The following is a 19315-nucleotide window of genomic DNA, read 5'->3' as shown; positions in this document are numbered from 1 at the left end:
AGCGGTTGTGAATCATTCTCCTGGGGATCCCATGCGCTGCACATGTTTTTTGCTTTGTTCTTGATCTCATGTAGTAGCACGGGGGTCAAATCCCCTGCACTGAATACAACAAGATCTTGGATGTTAGCCAATGAGTTGAATCAGCTGTGGCAGAATGACGTCCCCAGGACTGAGAGCGCAAAACACGTCGTTTACATTACAGAACTCCAGTGGCACACTGTTTGAAGCACTTTGGTGTTGTTCATGCTAATACAGCGCTGAAGTTGTGTGTGTACTTACTAGTCCAGAGCTGAGGTCCTTATGGAAGGCCAGTTTGGAGGGTGGGCGGGAGGGGGCATGGAGGGGGTTGCCAGGGTAATGTCGGGGCACATGATAAACATGTTGAGGGAAATAAGGCTATGGAGGTGGAGGAAAGAGAGGGAGAATGTTCATGCCATGAATGAATGAGGACTGGATGAGAATGGGCTACACACTAGACAGGCTAACTGAATAAAAATCCACAAGCTTTGGAAACAAAGAAAAACTAAATAAAGAAAAACTGAAGTAGTCACAAGAAAATGCCCATCATTACTATCACAAGCAAACCCTGCATCTTTGAAACAGCAACTTCATTGGAAAAGGAACCTGAAAAATGTGGAGATACTGGGTTTTGTTGTGACAGTGATGGCAGGATGCTGTTGTAGTGAACTGGCAAACATGATCCAGTGAGCCGATCACGTTTACCGTGCCAAGGCCTCTGGTGGTGCGTGTGAGGGTGCCTCACCCGGTTGTAGAAGGGATGCTGAGGGCCAGTAAGACCGCTGAAGTAGCTGCTGTGTGGCTGTGCCGGAAAGGAGGCGGTGGGGGGGCAGGCTGCAGGCGCCTGACCAAACACTGAGTGCGTCCGTACTGGAGCCTCCTGCAGGGGCAGCGTGGGATAGCTCACTCCTCCGATGTGCATCTGCTCACGGGCATCACGCACGTCTGAGGGAGAGAGAGCGGGAGCAATGTCATTACTGTTATAAGATTATAATCTCGGGTTGCACTTAAAGCGCATTCACATCCTCCCACTCACAGTTAACTTCAGCCAAACGAAGCACAGCATTTTTAGTAAGTCTTATGTGAGAAAGGAGGGAGAAAAAAAAAAACTCTGTGGGCTGCTTCTCAAAACAACAAACAGTGATGACCAAACAGACTTCTCCCAAAAGATTCAGCAGATTACCAGCAAGACATGCCAAAAAGTCTGACAACACTTATTTTCAGCGTGCAGCAATCATACGTTGCTGCCTGTGGAAAGAAATAGCCTGAGTGACTCACGAATAAGGAGGCAATTTTGAATGATGTTTCACATCCTGAGGTGAGCATAATAGAGACCTTGTTGTTCACTCAGAGCTGAATGGAGGAATCCTTTACAGCGCAGGCCTCAGCCCTCGATGTACCATGTGGGCACAACATGGAGGGTCACAAAAGGTAAAGTTTCCTGATCTTGTATGCTTTAAAGCAACCTTATGGAGCAATTTTACATTAAAAAGCAGCCTCAAAATCATTTAACAGGGAGAATGGAGTCTCTGTCATTGCCATGCTGGTGCTGGAACGCTGCTACTGATCTATGGAACTTTGGTAAATTGTACACAATATTTGACCATATTTGAGTGATATTTGTGTAAAATCCTATAATATTACTCTACCGCCTACAGTCCACATGCTTCCTTTACTTTAGGTGTTTCTTTCAGCTTTCAGTCAACAAATGAACATTTTTATCCGTCCATTAGGGGGGAGCTCAAGGCATGATTTGTATTTACTGCAGTGATGTAAAAGTGAGTGACAATGATGTGAATCCTGTGGGTGTAATAAAAGTCACAGAGTATAAGGGGTTACCAAAAGTAACTGTTCATAACTGGCAAAAGCTAAGGTGATAGTAATAGTTTAATAAGTATTTAGCTGAATCCAACTTGGCAAACTTGACAAATTCAGCAATGACAAAAGGATTTAAGTATGTTTGAAAGTATTTCTGTTGTAAGAATGATGTTATTTAAGATACTTCTATGCATTCTACATGCTTCATGTCATTTCATTGAGTGCAAATGTATCATATTTGCAGATAATTTTACTCAAATTGTCATATTTCAGGTAAAAACATAAAAACATTCAAGTAAAATAATGCCTGTAAATAGAATATGCACTGTACTGTAAAATAATCGTAAAATAATCTTACAGCAACCTCATAGTACATAATATTAGTCATATCAGCTAAATATATATATATAAAAAAAACATTCCCTACTCCATTACACCACCTCCACCAGCCTGGACTATTGACACATGGTGGTCCATGGTGCTGTTGGTGCCAAATTCTGACCCTACTATCTGTGTGTCTTAACAGAACTTGAGCTTCATCAGATCAGACTAGTCTTCAGTCTTCAACTGCTGAATGCAGCCTCAGTTTCTGTTCTAGGCCTTCTGCTGTTGTAGTCCAGCCAGGTTTAAAGTGCTGTGCATTCTGAGATTTTTATTTGTTCACCACAATTGTACAAAGTGGTTATCTGAGTCATCATAGACCTTTCTGTCAGCTCAAACCAGTCTGGCCATTCTCTGTTGACCTCTCTTAATGAGGCCCTTCTGTCCAAAGTACTGCCAAAGAAAATCCCAGCAGAAAATCCCAGCCTGCCTGGCACCAACAATCATGCCACCCTCAAAGATCATCTATTTCCCCCATTCTGACGATGGGTGAATAGAACATTACCTGAAGCTCTTGGCTTGTATCTGCATGACTGGCTGATACTCAGTGAGTGTACTGATGAATGTGAGTGCGTACACATGTACCTGCAATGATCTCACGCAGTTTGGGGTCCAAGTTGACGGTGCAGGGCAGGAACATCTCTACGTCATGGGCAGTGAGCACGGGGGTACGAGAAGACAGGAATACCTCAAAGCTGCGGATGTCTCCATCGATCTCCAGGAGGGGCTCCACGTCTTTGGTGGTTGGAATGTTCTTGGAAATCCTGCAAAAAAATGGCCAGGGTGTTACTTCAGTAATAATATAACAGAATTACGAGAAACTCTAACAGTGGAGACGTCCCCTCAGCAGACCCTCTAGTCTTCAAGATTGGCCTTGTAATGTCTTTTAGTCCACCGTTTGCCATACACTGCCAGTTGGAGGCGAGTGCATCACCTAGGCATGCAGGTTGCAGGATGCTAATTGGTAAAATATTAATTTCCTTTGCTGGATGAAACAAACTACAGTCATTAAACATTAAACGTCTTGGATGATCGACTAGATTTGTGATGAGGGTTCACTTCAATTTGCTGCCAGTGTCTTTTTTTTTAACCTGCACATATTTATACACATACTGGATGGAAAGACATGTACGTAAACCATTAATCAAGTTGCTTCTCCGTGTTAAAAATGTGGGCTTTGTGGTCAAACTATGGCTGGTAGCTGTAGCTTAGAGCACAACGGACCCCAGGATCAAACAGCTCAAGACAGATTTGCGAGGGACGCGATTTGTCTTGCTAGGCGTGGGAGTTATCAGATACATCTCAAGACTTTTTTTCCGCTGAATGCAGAGATTTGGGCTACACCATATTTCTTCCGCTATCTCTCCATCTCTCTCTCTCTCTCACTCTGTCGCTCTGTACTGGGAGTGCTAGCTGTGACGGTATTTCCCCATCTTCTTATCAGCGAGTCCAGAGGCACAGGCTGTCCTTTTTTTCTCACTAATGAGCCCGGACTGTACCGTGCAGAGCATGAGCTCACCGCTTGGCACGATTTCACGATGCTGGTTTAAGTAATCCGATTTGAAGGGGTAAAATTGGCTCCATTTGGGGAGGGGAAGGGGGGGGGTGGCTGCCGACACAATGACTCTCAGTGGCCGCAGCGCACAGCTGAAGTGGAGACCCGGAATAAACAAACAGGGAGGACATCACGAGGTCTGAAGGTGCCTTATAAGCACCTGCAGAGAGCTACTGTAGAAAGCGAGACTCTGTGTGGGGTGTCTTACTTGCTTTGGAAGTTCTAACTAGAGTGCAAATAACAAAAGATATTAAATATTCAGACTGGAACCAACTGCAAAACAGCCAAACTACACCAAGAACTACTAAACCACACCAAGGCCCGCAAGAAATCTCATTGATGTTTACTAATGTACTATTTTTTTTCCTGCCAGGCAAAAAATACATTATTGAAGAAGACAGTGCCTATAAGAAAGGGCCATGTTTCATGACTTTGTCATTAATTAGGCTAAGTGCAGATGGCATGAGTGTTTTCCGCAAATAAATTCATATGTGAAATGTAAGCAATCCGCCTGTGACAAGTTTTGCAAAGCAGGAAAGAAACTTTATGGCTGGCGTTAAGGGCGCGGGAAGTTCAACGGCACATCACTCTTCACATTAAATAGGCAGACGAAATAAATTAGCTGTTTGGATCCTAGCGATTCAGAGAATGGTACACGTGGGAGAGCAGAGTACCTTCAAACAGCCGTGTGACTGCCATCAAGTTCAATTTACCCCCTTCTCTTGGCCTGAAAAGTTACACGACAGTATATGGTGATTTTTTTGATCAGTAAAGATCGATGTCGGGAAAAACTCCAATCCACACAACTTTCCATAGGATTGTGAATTTAGCATACTGCAAAATGTCCTGGTAGAATATAAAAGGTGTAAGTGAAACTGCCCTTAGTTCAGCTGATAGTGGAGACGTCCCCTCAGCAGATCCTCTAATCTCTTCCTCCGCTGACCTCTGCGGCTCACGCAAACACTGGCGGCTGTGGAGTGCGCGCGCATGTGGGTGAGTGTGTGGCGCTGGGTGTGAGAACAGATGTTGCACACACTGGACAAAGGCCTGCACTGTGCTGGAGCGGGCTTCGGTGTCAGCAGGTCAGCGGTGGATGCTGCGTGAGCGGTCAGCTGACCTTCCACATGATGGCCATTAGGTGGAGGTGGGCTGTACCCCACAGGAGGGGGCTGAAGGACAGAACGCTAAGAATAATGGTATGTATCAGAGACAGAGACACACACACACACGTCTGAATTCTTTATTTACAAACAAATTTGCACATGGACAGCGCAGGGGGCAGGGTTTGAGCTGAAGGGACGCGGCGTGTGTAAGGGAACGGGACTTGGTTCGTTTCCCACGCACTGGATTAGGCAGCACTGGGCGGCTTGTGCCGCTTCCGAAGTCCAGCTGGGCTTGTTTATTTGTGTGTGTGTGTGTGTGTGTGGCTGTGTGTGTTTGGTGTGTATATGTTCACTCATGGACAAACAGGAGCCAGTGACAAGACACTCTCAAGAGCCTTCCTCTGTCACAAGACAGAGCGTGCACACACACACACACACACACACACACACACATACACACAAATCACATTGCTCCACTCACCAGTATGTCTACACAGTGACCAGTCTGTTTTAAGGAAGTGCTTTTTACGACTCATGGTTAAATATATGCCAGATCTTCCAGCAGGAGCCTGCATGTGCATACGTCCCACATTTGGACAATGAATCATCTCTTATTCACATTCTGTTAGGCCACAGAAAGCAGAAGGGGACCTTCGAACTTGACATAGCCTATAAAGAAGGTAGTGAATGATCTACATTCAGCCTGCATCGCAGTCTGTCTCTTTCAACAGAACAATATCTTAAAAGGGGATCTGGTAAACAAAGCAGCATTTTCATGCCAGTTCGCATTAGGGGTGTAACAGTATGTGTTTTCGTACCGAATGGTAAAGGTATGGACGTTACGAACACGCGGTGCATATAGGTATGTTTCACAAGCTCCACCAAGTTCCACCCAGAAACGGTTTACTGCAATTTAGCAATGTCCTGTAAGCATGCTAAGGCCCTCGAAAAGGGCACAGACCCTTGCTCAATCCAAAATATCCAAGAAAATGTCATTATATTAAAACCACTCTTGTGCTGGTACATGCATAACACTCTTTATCTCATTACAGTGTCACCGGTCAGAGGGATAGATATATTCACCAAGTGACCGGTCAGTTCTTGAAAGTGGTGTGTTAAAAGCTGGACAAATGGGCAAGCATAAGGATCTGAGCCACTTTGACAATTATGATGGCTAGGCGACTGGGGCAGAGCATCTCCAAAACTGCAGGCAGGTCTTGTGGGGTGTTCCCAGTATGCAGTGTTCAGTACCTACCAAGAGAACTCCAGGTTGGGACGACCGGTGAACTGGCAAGTGGGGAGCGAGGGCTAGTCCATCTTGTCCTACATTACAGAAGAGCTACTGCAGCACAAATTGCTGAAAAGGTTATTGCTGACCAGGTCTTGTGGAGTACATGCTTCGATGGGTCAGGGCTGTTTTGGTGAAAGAAGGGGGACCTACACAATATTAAGCAGGGGATTTTAATGTAATGGCTGATCTGTGAACTTCTACTGTATTTAATCTGGCAGTCTGATGCTAACATTAGCAGCAAATCTCTAATACCAGCCTAGCAGAAATCAGCAACCCCCTCAGATGTAATAGCTCATAAAATTCAGACACATTACAGGATTTCTGTGTTAAGAACTTGCTTGATTGTTGGATGATTAACATCCAAACACCTGGTTTTATTATTTCAGAGATGTCAAAAGAGGACAAGGGGGGGGGGCAGAGGGGCTTAACAAACCCCTACTGAGACTAAACTACATACTGCAAATGAATGAGTGAATAATAACAACACTTTTCCTAAACAGAACAACAGCTTCTTCATTCAATGCCTGTTTAAACACCAGTGCATTACTTTCACGTAATGTGAAAACCTCAACTTTATGGCTATTTTTCTTGGGTCTGTCGCCTACATTAATGATGACAGGTTTGAGTTATTCTGCTGCTTCGGTTTACTCCAGCTACGCAGCTTTAGCTAGTACAAGTATCATGGTTCTGTTATGAATGCACTCTAAATGGCGACGAGTGTCAACAGTTTGTTTATGGAGTACAAATACATAAACACACAAGAGACACACACACACACACACACACACACATACACATACACAAACTACGCAGACTGTTGAACAGTGCTGGGCTCTGAGAAGGCCCCTCTATTTAATCTGGCAGGGAGTGAAGAGCGAGCAAAACACCCCAACACAGGCCGCGTCCAAGCACAACACCCAGACCAAAACGGATCCGGGAGTCCAGAAACACGCCATCATGATACTCTCATTCCAACGGTCTGAAGTGACTGCAGACAGACCGGCATAACGGAGAAGAAGGGAAGAGGAGGGGGGGGGCATCTGTTGGTCAGCCACTGAGGACATATGGGCGCTTACTCATAGCAAGCCATCTTCCCCCTCTTCGCAGATGCAGTGCGTGTTGGTCCTCTTTTCCCTTCCCGCAAGCTTGTTTTCGCAGACTGGATTAGGAAAGGCTACATATAGCAGTATTGTGCGCGCCGCCTTTAGTCAAAGCGCAAAGCTGCTGCCGTATTGTTCGAGACAAGCGTCTCAGTGTTCACCAGCGCTGAAGCACGCCGAGCACTATTTATATCAGCTTGCACCAACGGGACTCATCCACTTCAAAAAGATAGGCCCCTTTTTTTGGGGGTCTATGTGGAGGAAAAGTTGGCGCAACATAAAGCGATGTGTTTCAAAATAATGACTTTCGACATTCTTGTCTCTTCGCTTTGAGAGAGATATGTGAACGAACAAAGGCTCCATCAGTCATCTTTCATGGGAGCGCTGGGATCGAGGGAAATGGAGCTCGGGCCGAGTTTCGCCGAGGCGAAAAACATTCAGATTTTGTTTTCTTTCTTCTATTAAAAAAAAGAGAGAGAGAGACAGAGATAAAAAGCACACCGGGAATCCTGCAGCCGCCCGGCATAATGCCGCCATTGACTGGAGCCGTGTTGCGGCGTGGCTGCCTTTAAACGGCGGCTGCTTGGCTGCTTGGGAGGTTCCTGGCCCGAGTTTCCCCGCATGCTAATGGATCCCTGACGCTAACTGAGCCTTCTTTTCTTCCTCCTCTTCCTCATTTTGCTCCCACACAGCAGCAGCTGACAGGAAGGAGCATAATTCTCCCACTCTTCCCCGGCCCTCGGGCTAGCCACTCAGCGTGCCATTCCACTTTCCTTCCAGGCAGCAAGAGTGTGGACAGTGTGAGCGAGGACAGTCGCAGTGAGCATATTTCCATAGAAATAGGCCCAGACGTGCGTAAACGCCAACACACGTTTATTTTTCTGCGCCTCATAAAGAGAATCAATGTTCCCACCGCGAAAAGAGCAACAGTGGCTGGATGACGCGGGACTGGCAGCTGGCGGTGGTCAGCGGCGCTCTGGGAGGAGCAGGACTGGGGGCAGTGGCTGCCATGCTGAAGCTGCAGGAGTCCGTCAACACTCCCCGGGGCGCGGAGCTGCCAAGCGCTCAATCAAGCAAACAGAGCAAACATGTTTATGGCTGAAGCCGCGCATGAAGGCACAGTGGCATGTGAAGAGGATCTCCACGGGTTCCGGTTCAGCTGGACACAAGAAAATGGCCCAAGCATAGCAGTACATGCTCAAACATTTGCATTAAAGGCTCTTACATTTACATTTAAGGCATTTAGCAGACGCTCTTATCCAGAGCGACTTACAAAAGTGCTTTGCTATTTACCCAAGAAAAACTTCAGCTAGTTTGAATAGACTAATAATTGGAGATACCTCCAAGCTTTAGACATTACTAAACACAAGTCAGTAAGGAGACCATAGTACTCTGCTATTCGCCCAAGTACTCTCGGAAGAGGAGGGTCCTCAGTCTGCGTTTGAAGACAGTGAGCGACTCTGCCGTTAGGACACCCAGGGGAAGTTCGTTCCACCACTTTGGAGCCAGGACAGAAAAAAGCCTGGACGCTTGTCTTCCGTGGTTTTTGAGGGATGGCGGGTCGAGCCGAGCCGTACTTGAAGCTCGAAGGGCTCTTGGTGCGGATTGGTGCGGATCAGCTCTTATTAAATGATTCCAGTGAAGGTACTCAAAACAACCCTAAAACAGCCCTACAAACATCAGAATTAAGCACTGGATAAAAATATGGCAGCTTTTGAAACCAGAGCTAAGCCTGTAAGCTATTTGACTAGGGAGTTTTCACAATAGTTTCCACAATAACAACACTGTATGTGATAAATATTAACCTATACCTAATTATTACTGAAAATTAGCACATCTGTCACTGATACCTAATAGTCTTACTGAGAAGAAATTCACACTAGAGCAGGCAATAAAGCAAAACACTGAGGGTCAATAAAAAAAAAAAGCGAGCCAAGCAAAAACAAAGACCCACAGAAAGACTTCTCTGAAACCATTAAACTCGCCTGAACTCAAAACCATGAGACTTGCACATCTTTGTTTAACCGTCACTCAAAAGCCACCTCTCAACAGCTGTGTGCAGGTTTTAAAGCACAAGGAACAGATTTCATATTTATGGCCTCTTTAGCAAGCGTGTGCCATCCATTCATAGGTTAGCCGTTAGGCTACCACAAGGAAGAGTTTTGGCTTAAATTCAAAAAGAATAGAAAGTGAGATGGGAAGAGCTTTGTGAGAAGTCAAACATCTGGAGGAAGCCACTTCGTAACTCATTTGTTGGGATAGGTTCAAGAAGCTCTGAGATTTCTCCTGACAGATTGGAGCTGGTTATTCACTGAAACTCACAGAAGAAGAGCGAGGTCAATATGTCAGGCATCATTACTGCTGGACACACACACAGCCAGATCTTCAGGATGTGCTTGTAAAGTGGACTTAGTCATGTACATTGAGGAAGGCTTCTTTTTTATTTAGAAGACGGAAGCTGGTTTATTTCTCACAATTTCCTTGTCTGAAAGAAGGGACTGGAAACAAGAAACTGAACAAGTGGCAACTGTACTGTCTAAGGAACTGAACATGCAGCATAAATCGGTTTCAAGCCCAGACTGCTACTACATGAAGAACTTTCAAATACACTCATGTGTGTTTTAACATACCGCATTTAACGATTTTTACGAACAGCACTGAGAGATGGAGGTAATATAACTAAACTCGTTAGAACATCATTAGTGAGGATTTTGGAGGAGCCTGCTTTCTTTAAACCTTGAGTTTGGTTTGTTCTGGATTGATGAAGTAAGTGGGATCACCATGGTGAGAACCAATGAGCTCTCTGAAGCCTTCAGAAAGAGGATTGTTGATGCAGATGATTCTGGAAAGGGCTTTAAAAAGATGTGTCTGTGTCCGGACATTTTTAAAAACGGAGATTTCCCTCAATTCGTTTTTTCAGTCAACACAGAGACGAATACGCTCTGTATGGGGCGACAGTACCTCATAACGAGAGACCTCAAAAGAAGAAGAAAATCCCTAATTGCACATTACTCACTATGTAGTGTACTTTTTAAGTCACAAAATTACAGATTCTGAATCTAAATAGAGCATTTTATATATTAATAATAGTTTATTTATTTATTTAAAAGGATAAAAGGATAAAGGTGCACGTATTCGTCACTGTACAGTGTGGACTGTACAGCGAAATGTGTCCTCCGCATTTAACCCATCTGGTAGTGAATACACACTCACACACACACACGTGTTAGGGGCAGTGAGTACACACACACACCCAGAGCGGTGGGCAGCCAACTCCAGCGCCCGGGGAGCAGAGAGGGTAAAGGGCCTTGCTCAAGGGCCCAACAGTGGCAGCTTGCCGAGCCCGGGAATCGAACCCACAACCCTGTTATCGATATCCCGGCGCTCTAACCGCTGAGCCACCACTGCCCCACTATTCATATATTCATATATTCATATGTTAAAGTCTGAAATGTAGTGATATCTGCGTGCAGACATTGTAGTTTCAGAATTAATAAGGGAAAATTTGAGATACAGCCAGAAAGATAGATGCGTTGTGAGATCAGCGGTTTCATAAAGCTCCATTTTCCCATCCACACAACAACACTGGAAACAGGGTTTTCAAAAATCTCTGGAATGCCTTCCTAAAAAGCTCTGTGTTCAGCGTTTTCATGTGGATGGGAATCCAACGCACAGACAAAAACATCTGTATATGTGTAAAAAATTTACAAGTAAAAACAACTGTCTTCATGGCCAGGTCTCAGCCCAAGGGAAGACCTTAAGATGCATAAAGAATTCTCCAACAGTCCTACAATGTCATCACGGGACCTACAGGTAGTTCTTGTCGCAATCAGAAATTGACCGGATGAGTTTGATTTTCATTAGAAATGTGCAAGGAGGAAACTTAAAAAAAAAACAAAAAAAAAAAACACATTTGAAATAGTGATAAATGTGGGGGTGTCCTGTTTTGTTCCTTACAAGAAAAGTGCATTTCTATTCATTCCATTTTACAAATAATTTGATGAAGAAAGACTCCTGCGTCAGACCAGCTGCCACCTACCAGTCCGACCAGCAGGCCCCCCACCCACCACCACCCATACCAGACCAGCGGCACACCCTCCTACCACTGCTACCTGCCTAATGACCATGTTAAAACCTAAATGGACTCTTAACTATCTGCCACTATTAATATCACCACTATCTACACCATGATTAATATATTATGATTATGATCAGAGCAGTTCAACAGTTTAGATAGTTTGGTCATTTTTATCAATAATTTATAAATAGTTCTGATCAGAGGAGGATGGGTCAACCTTGTGAGTCTTGGTTCCTCCCACGTTTCTTCCTCCAGCTCTGAGGGAGTTTTTCCTTGCCACTGTCGCTGTTGGCTTGCTCACTGGGGGTCTTTGATCCTTTATATCTTCTTATGTTATTTCTTTTTTTGTCTCTGTCTTTTACTAATTACTAATTATGTAAAGCTGCTTTGTGATGACAACAGTTGCAAAAAGCCCTATACAAATAAATCTGACTTGACTTGACTTATATTAACTTATATTAAATGTAATATCTAAATATGTTAAAAACAACTACGTTTTTTACACATGACTATATTCTGGTCATTCTGAACCTTCTAAAATTACAAAATCATTTCCTCCATTATCATTCTCTTATTTTCCTTTTCTGCCTGAGCGCATGTCCCTAAGCTTGACCGAGGCAGGACATATATTACCTTGCTGTCCCCCAGAGGTCTTCCAGCTGTAGGATGTGAGACATGGTGATGAGCCTCTGTGGCTTTTCAAAAGGTCATCGCTGACCTTTCACAGTCCTGCAGAGCTATTTATACTGGCACAACCTTTACTTCACTCACAACGGAGTCCACTAATACCAAAGAGACTCGCACCGTAGAGAAATTCTGAGCATTTCCGAGCGAATCTGTATCTTAATCTAGTCAATATCTCCTATACCTCTCATTTTAGGCTTGTTGTAGGGACATTCTAAGATTATTATTCAAATGATTTCTAATCATTAGGGGGAGTGGTGGCTCAGCGGTTAGAGCTCCAGGCTATTGATGACAGGGTTGTGGGTTCGATACCCAGGCTCTGCAAGCTGCCACTGTTGGGCACCTTGCCTTGAGCACCTTGAGCAAGGCCCTCGACCCGCTCTGCTCCCTGGGCACTCCCTGAGTTGCCTGCCCACCGCTTTTGGTGTGTGATGGGTACAGATGGGTAAAATATGGAGGTCGCTGTATATAATACAGTGACAGATATGTGCACCTTATTTTACCTTTTTATTTTAGTACTTGTTTTGAGCAATTGTCTTATTCTACCAGCAGATTTTTCAGGTTTTTAATTTCTAAATGAATTAAATTACATTGAATTACATTTTATTTTCATGCATTTTTACAACAGTCTAGAAAATCAGAAATATTAGGGTAGACTGACTAAAACTGAATAAATGTTCACTTGCTAAGATGTCATTTTCTGTGTGCACATCCCACTAAAGCCATCAGACTTAAACAGAAGAGTGGAAATGGCATATCTTTCCACGTTAACGACACTGATGCCAAATCTCCTTTCTCGTAAACCTGGAAAATATTCTGGTGGGCCCTCATTTGAAATCTTCTAGTCCTTAGGAACACTTTGGAGAGAAATAATGAGCTTGTGTCCCACCACCAATGCGATGTGCACTCATTTCCACCTTCATCACTGTGAAGCAGCAAACACCCAGCAGCGCAGGTGAAAGCTATTCTTTGTATCACAATAAGAACCACAAAACAAGAAAAAAACAATCCCTCCGGCACAGCATGGCCCCAGAGTAGCTTTAGATCCACTCCCTCTGTTCGCCTCTCTCTTTCGCCCGCTCTCTCTCCCACTCTCCAGCTCATCTCATCCATCTGGAGGTCACTCCGTCAACCCGGGACTGTGTGTGTGCCCAATAAAAGCGCTCCCTATCAGAGATAGTGCTCCCCTCTATTGGGAAATAGATGGGTTTTTCAACAGCCTAATCATTTACAGGGCTTCGGGGTGCCTTGGCAAATAAAGCCAGCGCTATTAAATTACAAGTTCACTCCTTCCACCGAATGGCTCCAGAAGGATTCAGCCGGCGTGCAGCAGCCCCCATTCGAAGGAGAGGGATGAGGAGAAAACATCTCTAGCTTGTTAGGACCAAAGCGAGATGCTCGGAGACAAGCTCACAACGTGAGGGAAATGTAGAAATGGCACAAAGCCGGCGAGGAAGAAAGAAGCTCTCATTCGAGGGCGTAAAAGTTCAAAAGTGTGGAGAAAAAAACCCCACAGGAAAGCCATTGACTTTCTTTTTTTAAAGAGTGATATTTAAAGCCTTATTAGTCTGTACGGACAAAGGGAATCAAACAAAATGTGCTTCAGAAAACGTGCTTTTATCTCCGCCCGTAATTGCGACCGAAATTACAATAATTGGCCCAATTAAAGTAATCCTGAATGAACAGTATGTCATCTTAATGTTTCTGTACTTGTGAGAGGAGTCTCTCTAATTAGCTCTGATTGCCTCGCACGTATTCATTTCAAGTGTCATTAGTTAAAAAGTTTCAGTGGAATCGCTTTAAAGACAGGATTTGGGGGTGAGAAGCACTGAGAAGCAATTGTTCGCAGAGTGAATGAGCTTGCCGAGAAGTGTGTGACAGGGGAGAAGACGAGCCGCCTGAACTGGAGAGGATTCTGAGGGTCAGGAAGCTCTTTCTGTTGCTAGGGCCTGGAGAGGAAGGACTAGGGCACAGATGAAGGAGATGAAAGAGGACGCAGCCGTAATTAGACAAGGGGACGAGGTGACTAACTTACTAAAAGCTCTAAACAGCTTGTTCACCATGACAATTTGTGTCATGGAGATTTCCCGAGATGAGCAGCCATCTAAAGTGCAGGCCTCATTATCGGGGTGGGGGTTGCAGGTTCAGTCCTTGGAGAGGCCACAGACTTCTGTGGCTGGGAGTCACAGAGAGCACAATCGGCCTCCCTCTTCCCTTATTACTAGCCAGTGCCTATTAGGCATTAGGCATACACTGGATTGCCTTATGCGACTAGCATTCACCTTCCTAATAGCGGTAGCATCATGTGATAAGGGAATGTCAAATGAGGAAAAACTGAGAAGAAAATTGAGTGAAAGTAATTCACATCACTGTCTTGCAAAAAAAAACTGTTCCTTAAAAGTGCTCTAGCTGGTATTGCCCTTTTCTCATTAGAAGGTTCTTAGCACTGCTGGGAAAAAAAAGCTTCTAACGTTAGGATAATGTTACACAGTCTTTTTCGCTTAGAGCATACCCTGCGAAACAAAACAGGGACACAAAGCTGAAGGGGCACAATATTGCAACTTAGGGGGCACTGGGCCTAAGGAACCATGTGGAGAGAGGAGAGGGAGGTGTGGATGAAAGGTGAGGGGGCGAGTGCACTTTCCTGAGCTTCTGCACTCACTCCTGTGTGTGAAAGGTTGCCACAGCAGCTCTCCTAGCGGTTAATTAACGAGGGAGCCCGGCAGTTTGTGCAATGGGGGGGGGTGAACAACATATGTTAGAAGGCCATGCCGGGCCGGTGTGTGAATATGTGTGGGGTTGGGGGGGGGGAGGTGTGGTCTGGCCACAGTCCTTGGCCTGCTCGGGTTCCATCAGGCCGTGCTGGCAGTGAACAGGACACCAGATGTCGGAGCAGAACCGACTCGGCGGGCCACACCTCTCGACAAGCTAAAACCGGAGCAGAGCACCAGAAATAAACTCCCAGAGGACCTGACTCCACTCGCAAAAAAAAAAAAAAAAAAAAAAAAACTCCCGGCCACCAGCCGCCGGAAGCATCTCTCCGACTCATTCTCTCACTTCCTCTCGGCCTTTATATGGTCATCCGCTCAGAGCAGCACCTTTTCAAAAGACCTTAACGTCGGAGAGAAACAGGTGAGCACTATAGGAGTCAAGGACAGAAGGATGAGAGAGAGAGGGGTGCTGTGGAGACTGTGAAAAATTGAAATCCTGATGCCAAATTATTGAGTTTTTTTTTTTACTTCATACTTCCAACACACACACACACACACACATATATATATATATATATATATATATATATATAATATATATAATATTCATCTCTAGTATAAAATATATAATATTCATCTCTAGTAGTTCATCTTTTTATATTTATGTAAATTCTCCACTTGCCTCCATCTCTCAGGACGCATAGAAGACAAGCATCCAGATTATCCTCTGTCCTGGCACCAAAGTGGTGGGACCAACTTCCCCTCAGTGTCCCAAAAGCAATTGAGGAATTGTGTATTGCTTACAAACCGTTGCTTCAGGGTTATTGTGTGGCTCATATCTGGCAGTGTCAGCTGAAAAGTATCTTAAACTCAGGGCCTATTGATACTAGCTTTGCATACTCAAACTCAAGAAGTACCTTTGTAAGTCGCTCTGGATAAGAGCGTCTGCTAAATGAATGAATGTAAATCTTGTGATTATTGTTGTATTGTTATGCCAATACTGTACTCACTACAGTCATGACAAAAAAGCTACCTTGAATCTAAACCTGAATCTGAATTAGAGAATGGGAAAGAGAGAGCGCAAGAGCGAGAGAGAGAGAGAGAGAGAGAGAGAGAGAGAGAGAGAGAGAGAGAGCGCAGAAAACTTGATGTAATAATTTGATGCTGTCATTGTTAATGCTGTTACTGTTATTATGTCTTGGCAATAGTGTATTTAATAAGGTCATGCCAATAAAACCCTCCTGAACTAAACAAAGAGGCAAAGTGTGCAAGCACGCGAGAGAGAAAAATAGAGAGACAGCGCAATAGTGTGACTGAGAAACAAACAGAAGATGAAGCAAGCATGCTATGTAATTTGAAAAGCAGAAGACTAAAAGTGATGCAGGCCTAGATTTGCACATTAGCCCCTGACAGCTATAAACAACGAGCTGTGCTAAACGTTTTTCATTTGTTTTCCTTTCAATTTGCTTAAGTGCGTTAGGATCGCTGGAGAGCTGCCTCGGTCTCCGAGGGTTATTTTGTAGTTTTCCCAGTGGAACAGACAAATCACTCCGACTGGTCATCGTATGTGTGTGTGTGTGTGTGTGTGTGTGTGTGTTCCATATCTTCAGGAATTTGAAGTCGGCACATTTTGGAGAACAATATATTTTTATCCAGGAAAGGTTCAGTATTATACTGTACTGTTGTAACATTAGAAAGGTTGAACTGTACCCTAAAGGGGTCTTTTTTATCACTTTTATTTAATATAATAATAAGACTGTTTTTGTATGAAAACCTGTTAAACATTCATGTTTAGTTACATGTTGTGATGAACCTACATTATAATGATGAATTATAATGTAGGTTATAATTATAATCATGATGAATTTCAGGCGCTCTATATCTGCTGTATTCAAGTGGGTGATTCAAGTTTGGTCAAAATTTCTGTTACTGTGAACAGTCGGTGAATAAATAATCTCCAAAAGTTAAAAATCGACAAAAAAAAGTGACCTTCGGGGAGATTTAGCAGATTTTGGACTGCTGGTGCACTGTTACCTGCACGATACCTGCACAAATATGACCTAAGGCAGCCTGGCTGCTGATTGTGAGGATAACATTTGAGGAGTCAGAAATTTTGCATCACCTAACGGTTTTTGTGAACAAACCATACCCCTAACAAGCTTATTAGGGTCTGAGAATTTGGTATTTGCATGCCACTGTAGTATCACTTGCTACATTCCTGGGAGAACATTAAAGCTGCAGTCATTACTTTGGGTGCAACTAAACTTACAAAAACTGGGGGAGGGGGCAGCCAAATATGTAAATAAACATTTATTAAATCAATTGTAATAATGATAATAATTTATTTTACCTATATTTAGGAAGATCTGTGGGTTTCTCATTGGATTGTTAGGGTGGAGGATGCGAAATTCTACCTATATTTAGGCAGATCTGTGGGTTTCTACTTGGATTGTTATGGTGGAGGATGTGAAATTTTACCTATATTTAGGCAGATCTGTGGGTTTCTATTTGGATTATTAGGGTGGATATAAAATTCTACCTATATTTAGGAAAATATGTGGGTTCCTACTTAGATTATTAGGGTGGAGGATGTGAAAATCTACCTATATGTAGGAAGATCTGTAGGTTCCTACTTGAATTATTAGGATGGAGGATGTGAAATTCTACCTATATTTGGGCAGATCTGTGTTTTTTCCGCTGTGTATTTTAAATTGCGAACCTAAAAAGAATGAAAACATTTGTAGGTAGGCTGGTGTCTCCTGAGGACATGGTGATATTTTCCTCTTGAGCTGCCCACCGTACACACACACTTTCTAAGAAAGATTACTTTAGCCTGTGCTGTCTGTGTGTTAATCATAAAACAGGCTGATGTTATTAACAGATTATTCACATTCTACAGCAGATTAAAGGACTGGCTCACTGTGAGAGAGAAGAGCTGTTTCCATGCTGAGGGCAATAAAAGAGCCAACACTCTATTGTACAGCTTTACTTATGACAGAGCTACACACACGGCAATACATCACAGCACTGCACTTTCACAGAGGAACTGTGCTGGCAGCCGTGTTGACAGTGTTACAGCTCGGTGTATGAGCTCTTCTATGTGTACAATAGCAGAAGTAAAGCTTTTAAGCAGTGAATCCATGTCTGTGTTTCTGTGGAAAACATGAAGATATGGTACCTATTAATGTGATGGAATGCATTACAATGCGGTTTTCTGTGTAATTGCAGTATTACTGGTTTACAAATACAGCCAGTAAACAACAGCAACCATCAAAATAACCAGTGTACAGTAACTGCATTAAGCAATTAGTATTTAAGTAGGTGATTGGAGGTCAGTCCTTAAGGCCAAGAACTTTGCATGAAACTCATTTATTTAGTTCTATTCATTCTATCAGCTAATTGATTTGAATTCTTAAATAAAAGTTTAATTAAATAAATCTTTCAGCTCATAACATCTTTTAGCCTTTTTTTGTGAGGCAGATCTGTGGGTTTCTACTTGGATTATTAGGGTGGAGGATGTAAAATTCTACCTATATTTAGGAAGATCTGTGGGTTTCTACACTGCTGTAGGCTTAACTGCACCTAGAGGGCGCTAGACAGAATGTGCCAGAATGGTTAACAGCAGAAGATCAGTTAAAATAGCCCATACCTGGTCCTTTAAAGTATGCCAGGATGGGATTGGGACGCAGTGTGCTGCTTAGGTGTTGTAAACACAGCGAGAAGTGAACAGCGATGAAGAACGTTCACAGAAAGCTGGAAAAGATCTACAAAGTTAGCAAAGGCAACTGTGCCACTTTTCTCTTCTAGGAATGAATCTGTGTGCGTGCGTGTGTATGTGTGTGTGTGTGTGTGTGTGTGCGCATGTGTATGTGTGTGTGTGTGAGAAAAAGACTGAAGCAGATAAAAACTAAGCTAAACTAGGCAATACACCCACACGCTCTCACACACAGTATGTCCTCTTCCCAAGCACATGATACGTCCATCAGCCTCTCCTTCTCTCTCTCACACACACACACACACACACACACACACACACACACACATACACTGAAACCTCATTGTGAGCGCGATTCAGAGTGACAGCTGACCTATGAATCGCTGACTCACTCCTTCACTGTTCAGTCAGCGATGAACTCTCTGATAGGCAAAAAAGGCCTTGGGGGGTCTACATCGCAATAAATGCAGATCACCGCAAACTGACCGCAGATCAGACTGAAGGGGAAGATGGGCTCGGGCTTTAGAACGAGCCGTTTGTAGGTCAGGGTCTTCGGCGTGAAACTGACCGCAGGATGACAGTTGGGGAAAGGAAGCGAAGAGTAAGCAAGTGTCTATGTGTGTGTGTGTGTGTTGGGCAGGGGGGCAGCCACTGCTAAAACGCACACTTAGCCAACAGGGGCCAGGGGTTCCACGAGATAATGTGAGTCACTCTGTATAAAGAAAGGAGGAGGGGGGGGAGCAAGACATAGAAAAAGGCAGATATACTCAACAACTGCCTGTTATTAGACTATACATGCTTACCAGCTTCCCATACAGCTTCCCAGCTTCCCATATGTCCAATCTTAACATCTTAATAAAT

The 19315-nt window shown here is 43.9% G+C and overlaps 1 protein-coding gene across 6 annotated transcripts in view; it reads right to left on the bottom strand.

Moving 5' to 3' along the window:
• The window catches only part of kidins220a (kinase D-interacting substrate 220a), a 74460-nt gene that overhangs the window by 20973 nt on the left and 34172 nt on the right, over positions 1-19315 (bottom strand). For 4 of the 6 annotated variants that reach the window (XM_072689651.1, XM_072689654.1, XM_072689653.1 and 1 more), the window contains exons 24-26: positions 2803-2981; positions 764-963; positions 280-396 (exon numbers count right to left, since the gene is read on the bottom strand). In XM_072689651.1, the coding sequence (XP_072545752.1) occupies positions 280-396; positions 764-963; positions 2803-2981 (496 nt within the window). The remainder of the gene's footprint in view (positions 1-279; positions 397-763; positions 964-2802; positions 2982-19315) is intronic. The other 2 variants (XM_072689656.1, XM_072689657.1) reach the window with 1 other exon arrangement.

This window comes from Salminus brasiliensis, chromosome 10 (assembly GCF_030463535.1).
Source record: "Salminus brasiliensis chromosome 10, fSalBra1.hap2, whole genome shotgun sequence".
Taxonomy (NCBI): Eukaryota; Metazoa; Chordata; class Actinopteri; order Characiformes; family Bryconidae; genus Salminus; species Salminus brasiliensis.
Note: the sequence above shows the minus strand (reverse complement) of the source record. Positions and strands in the feature narration are given on the sequence as shown.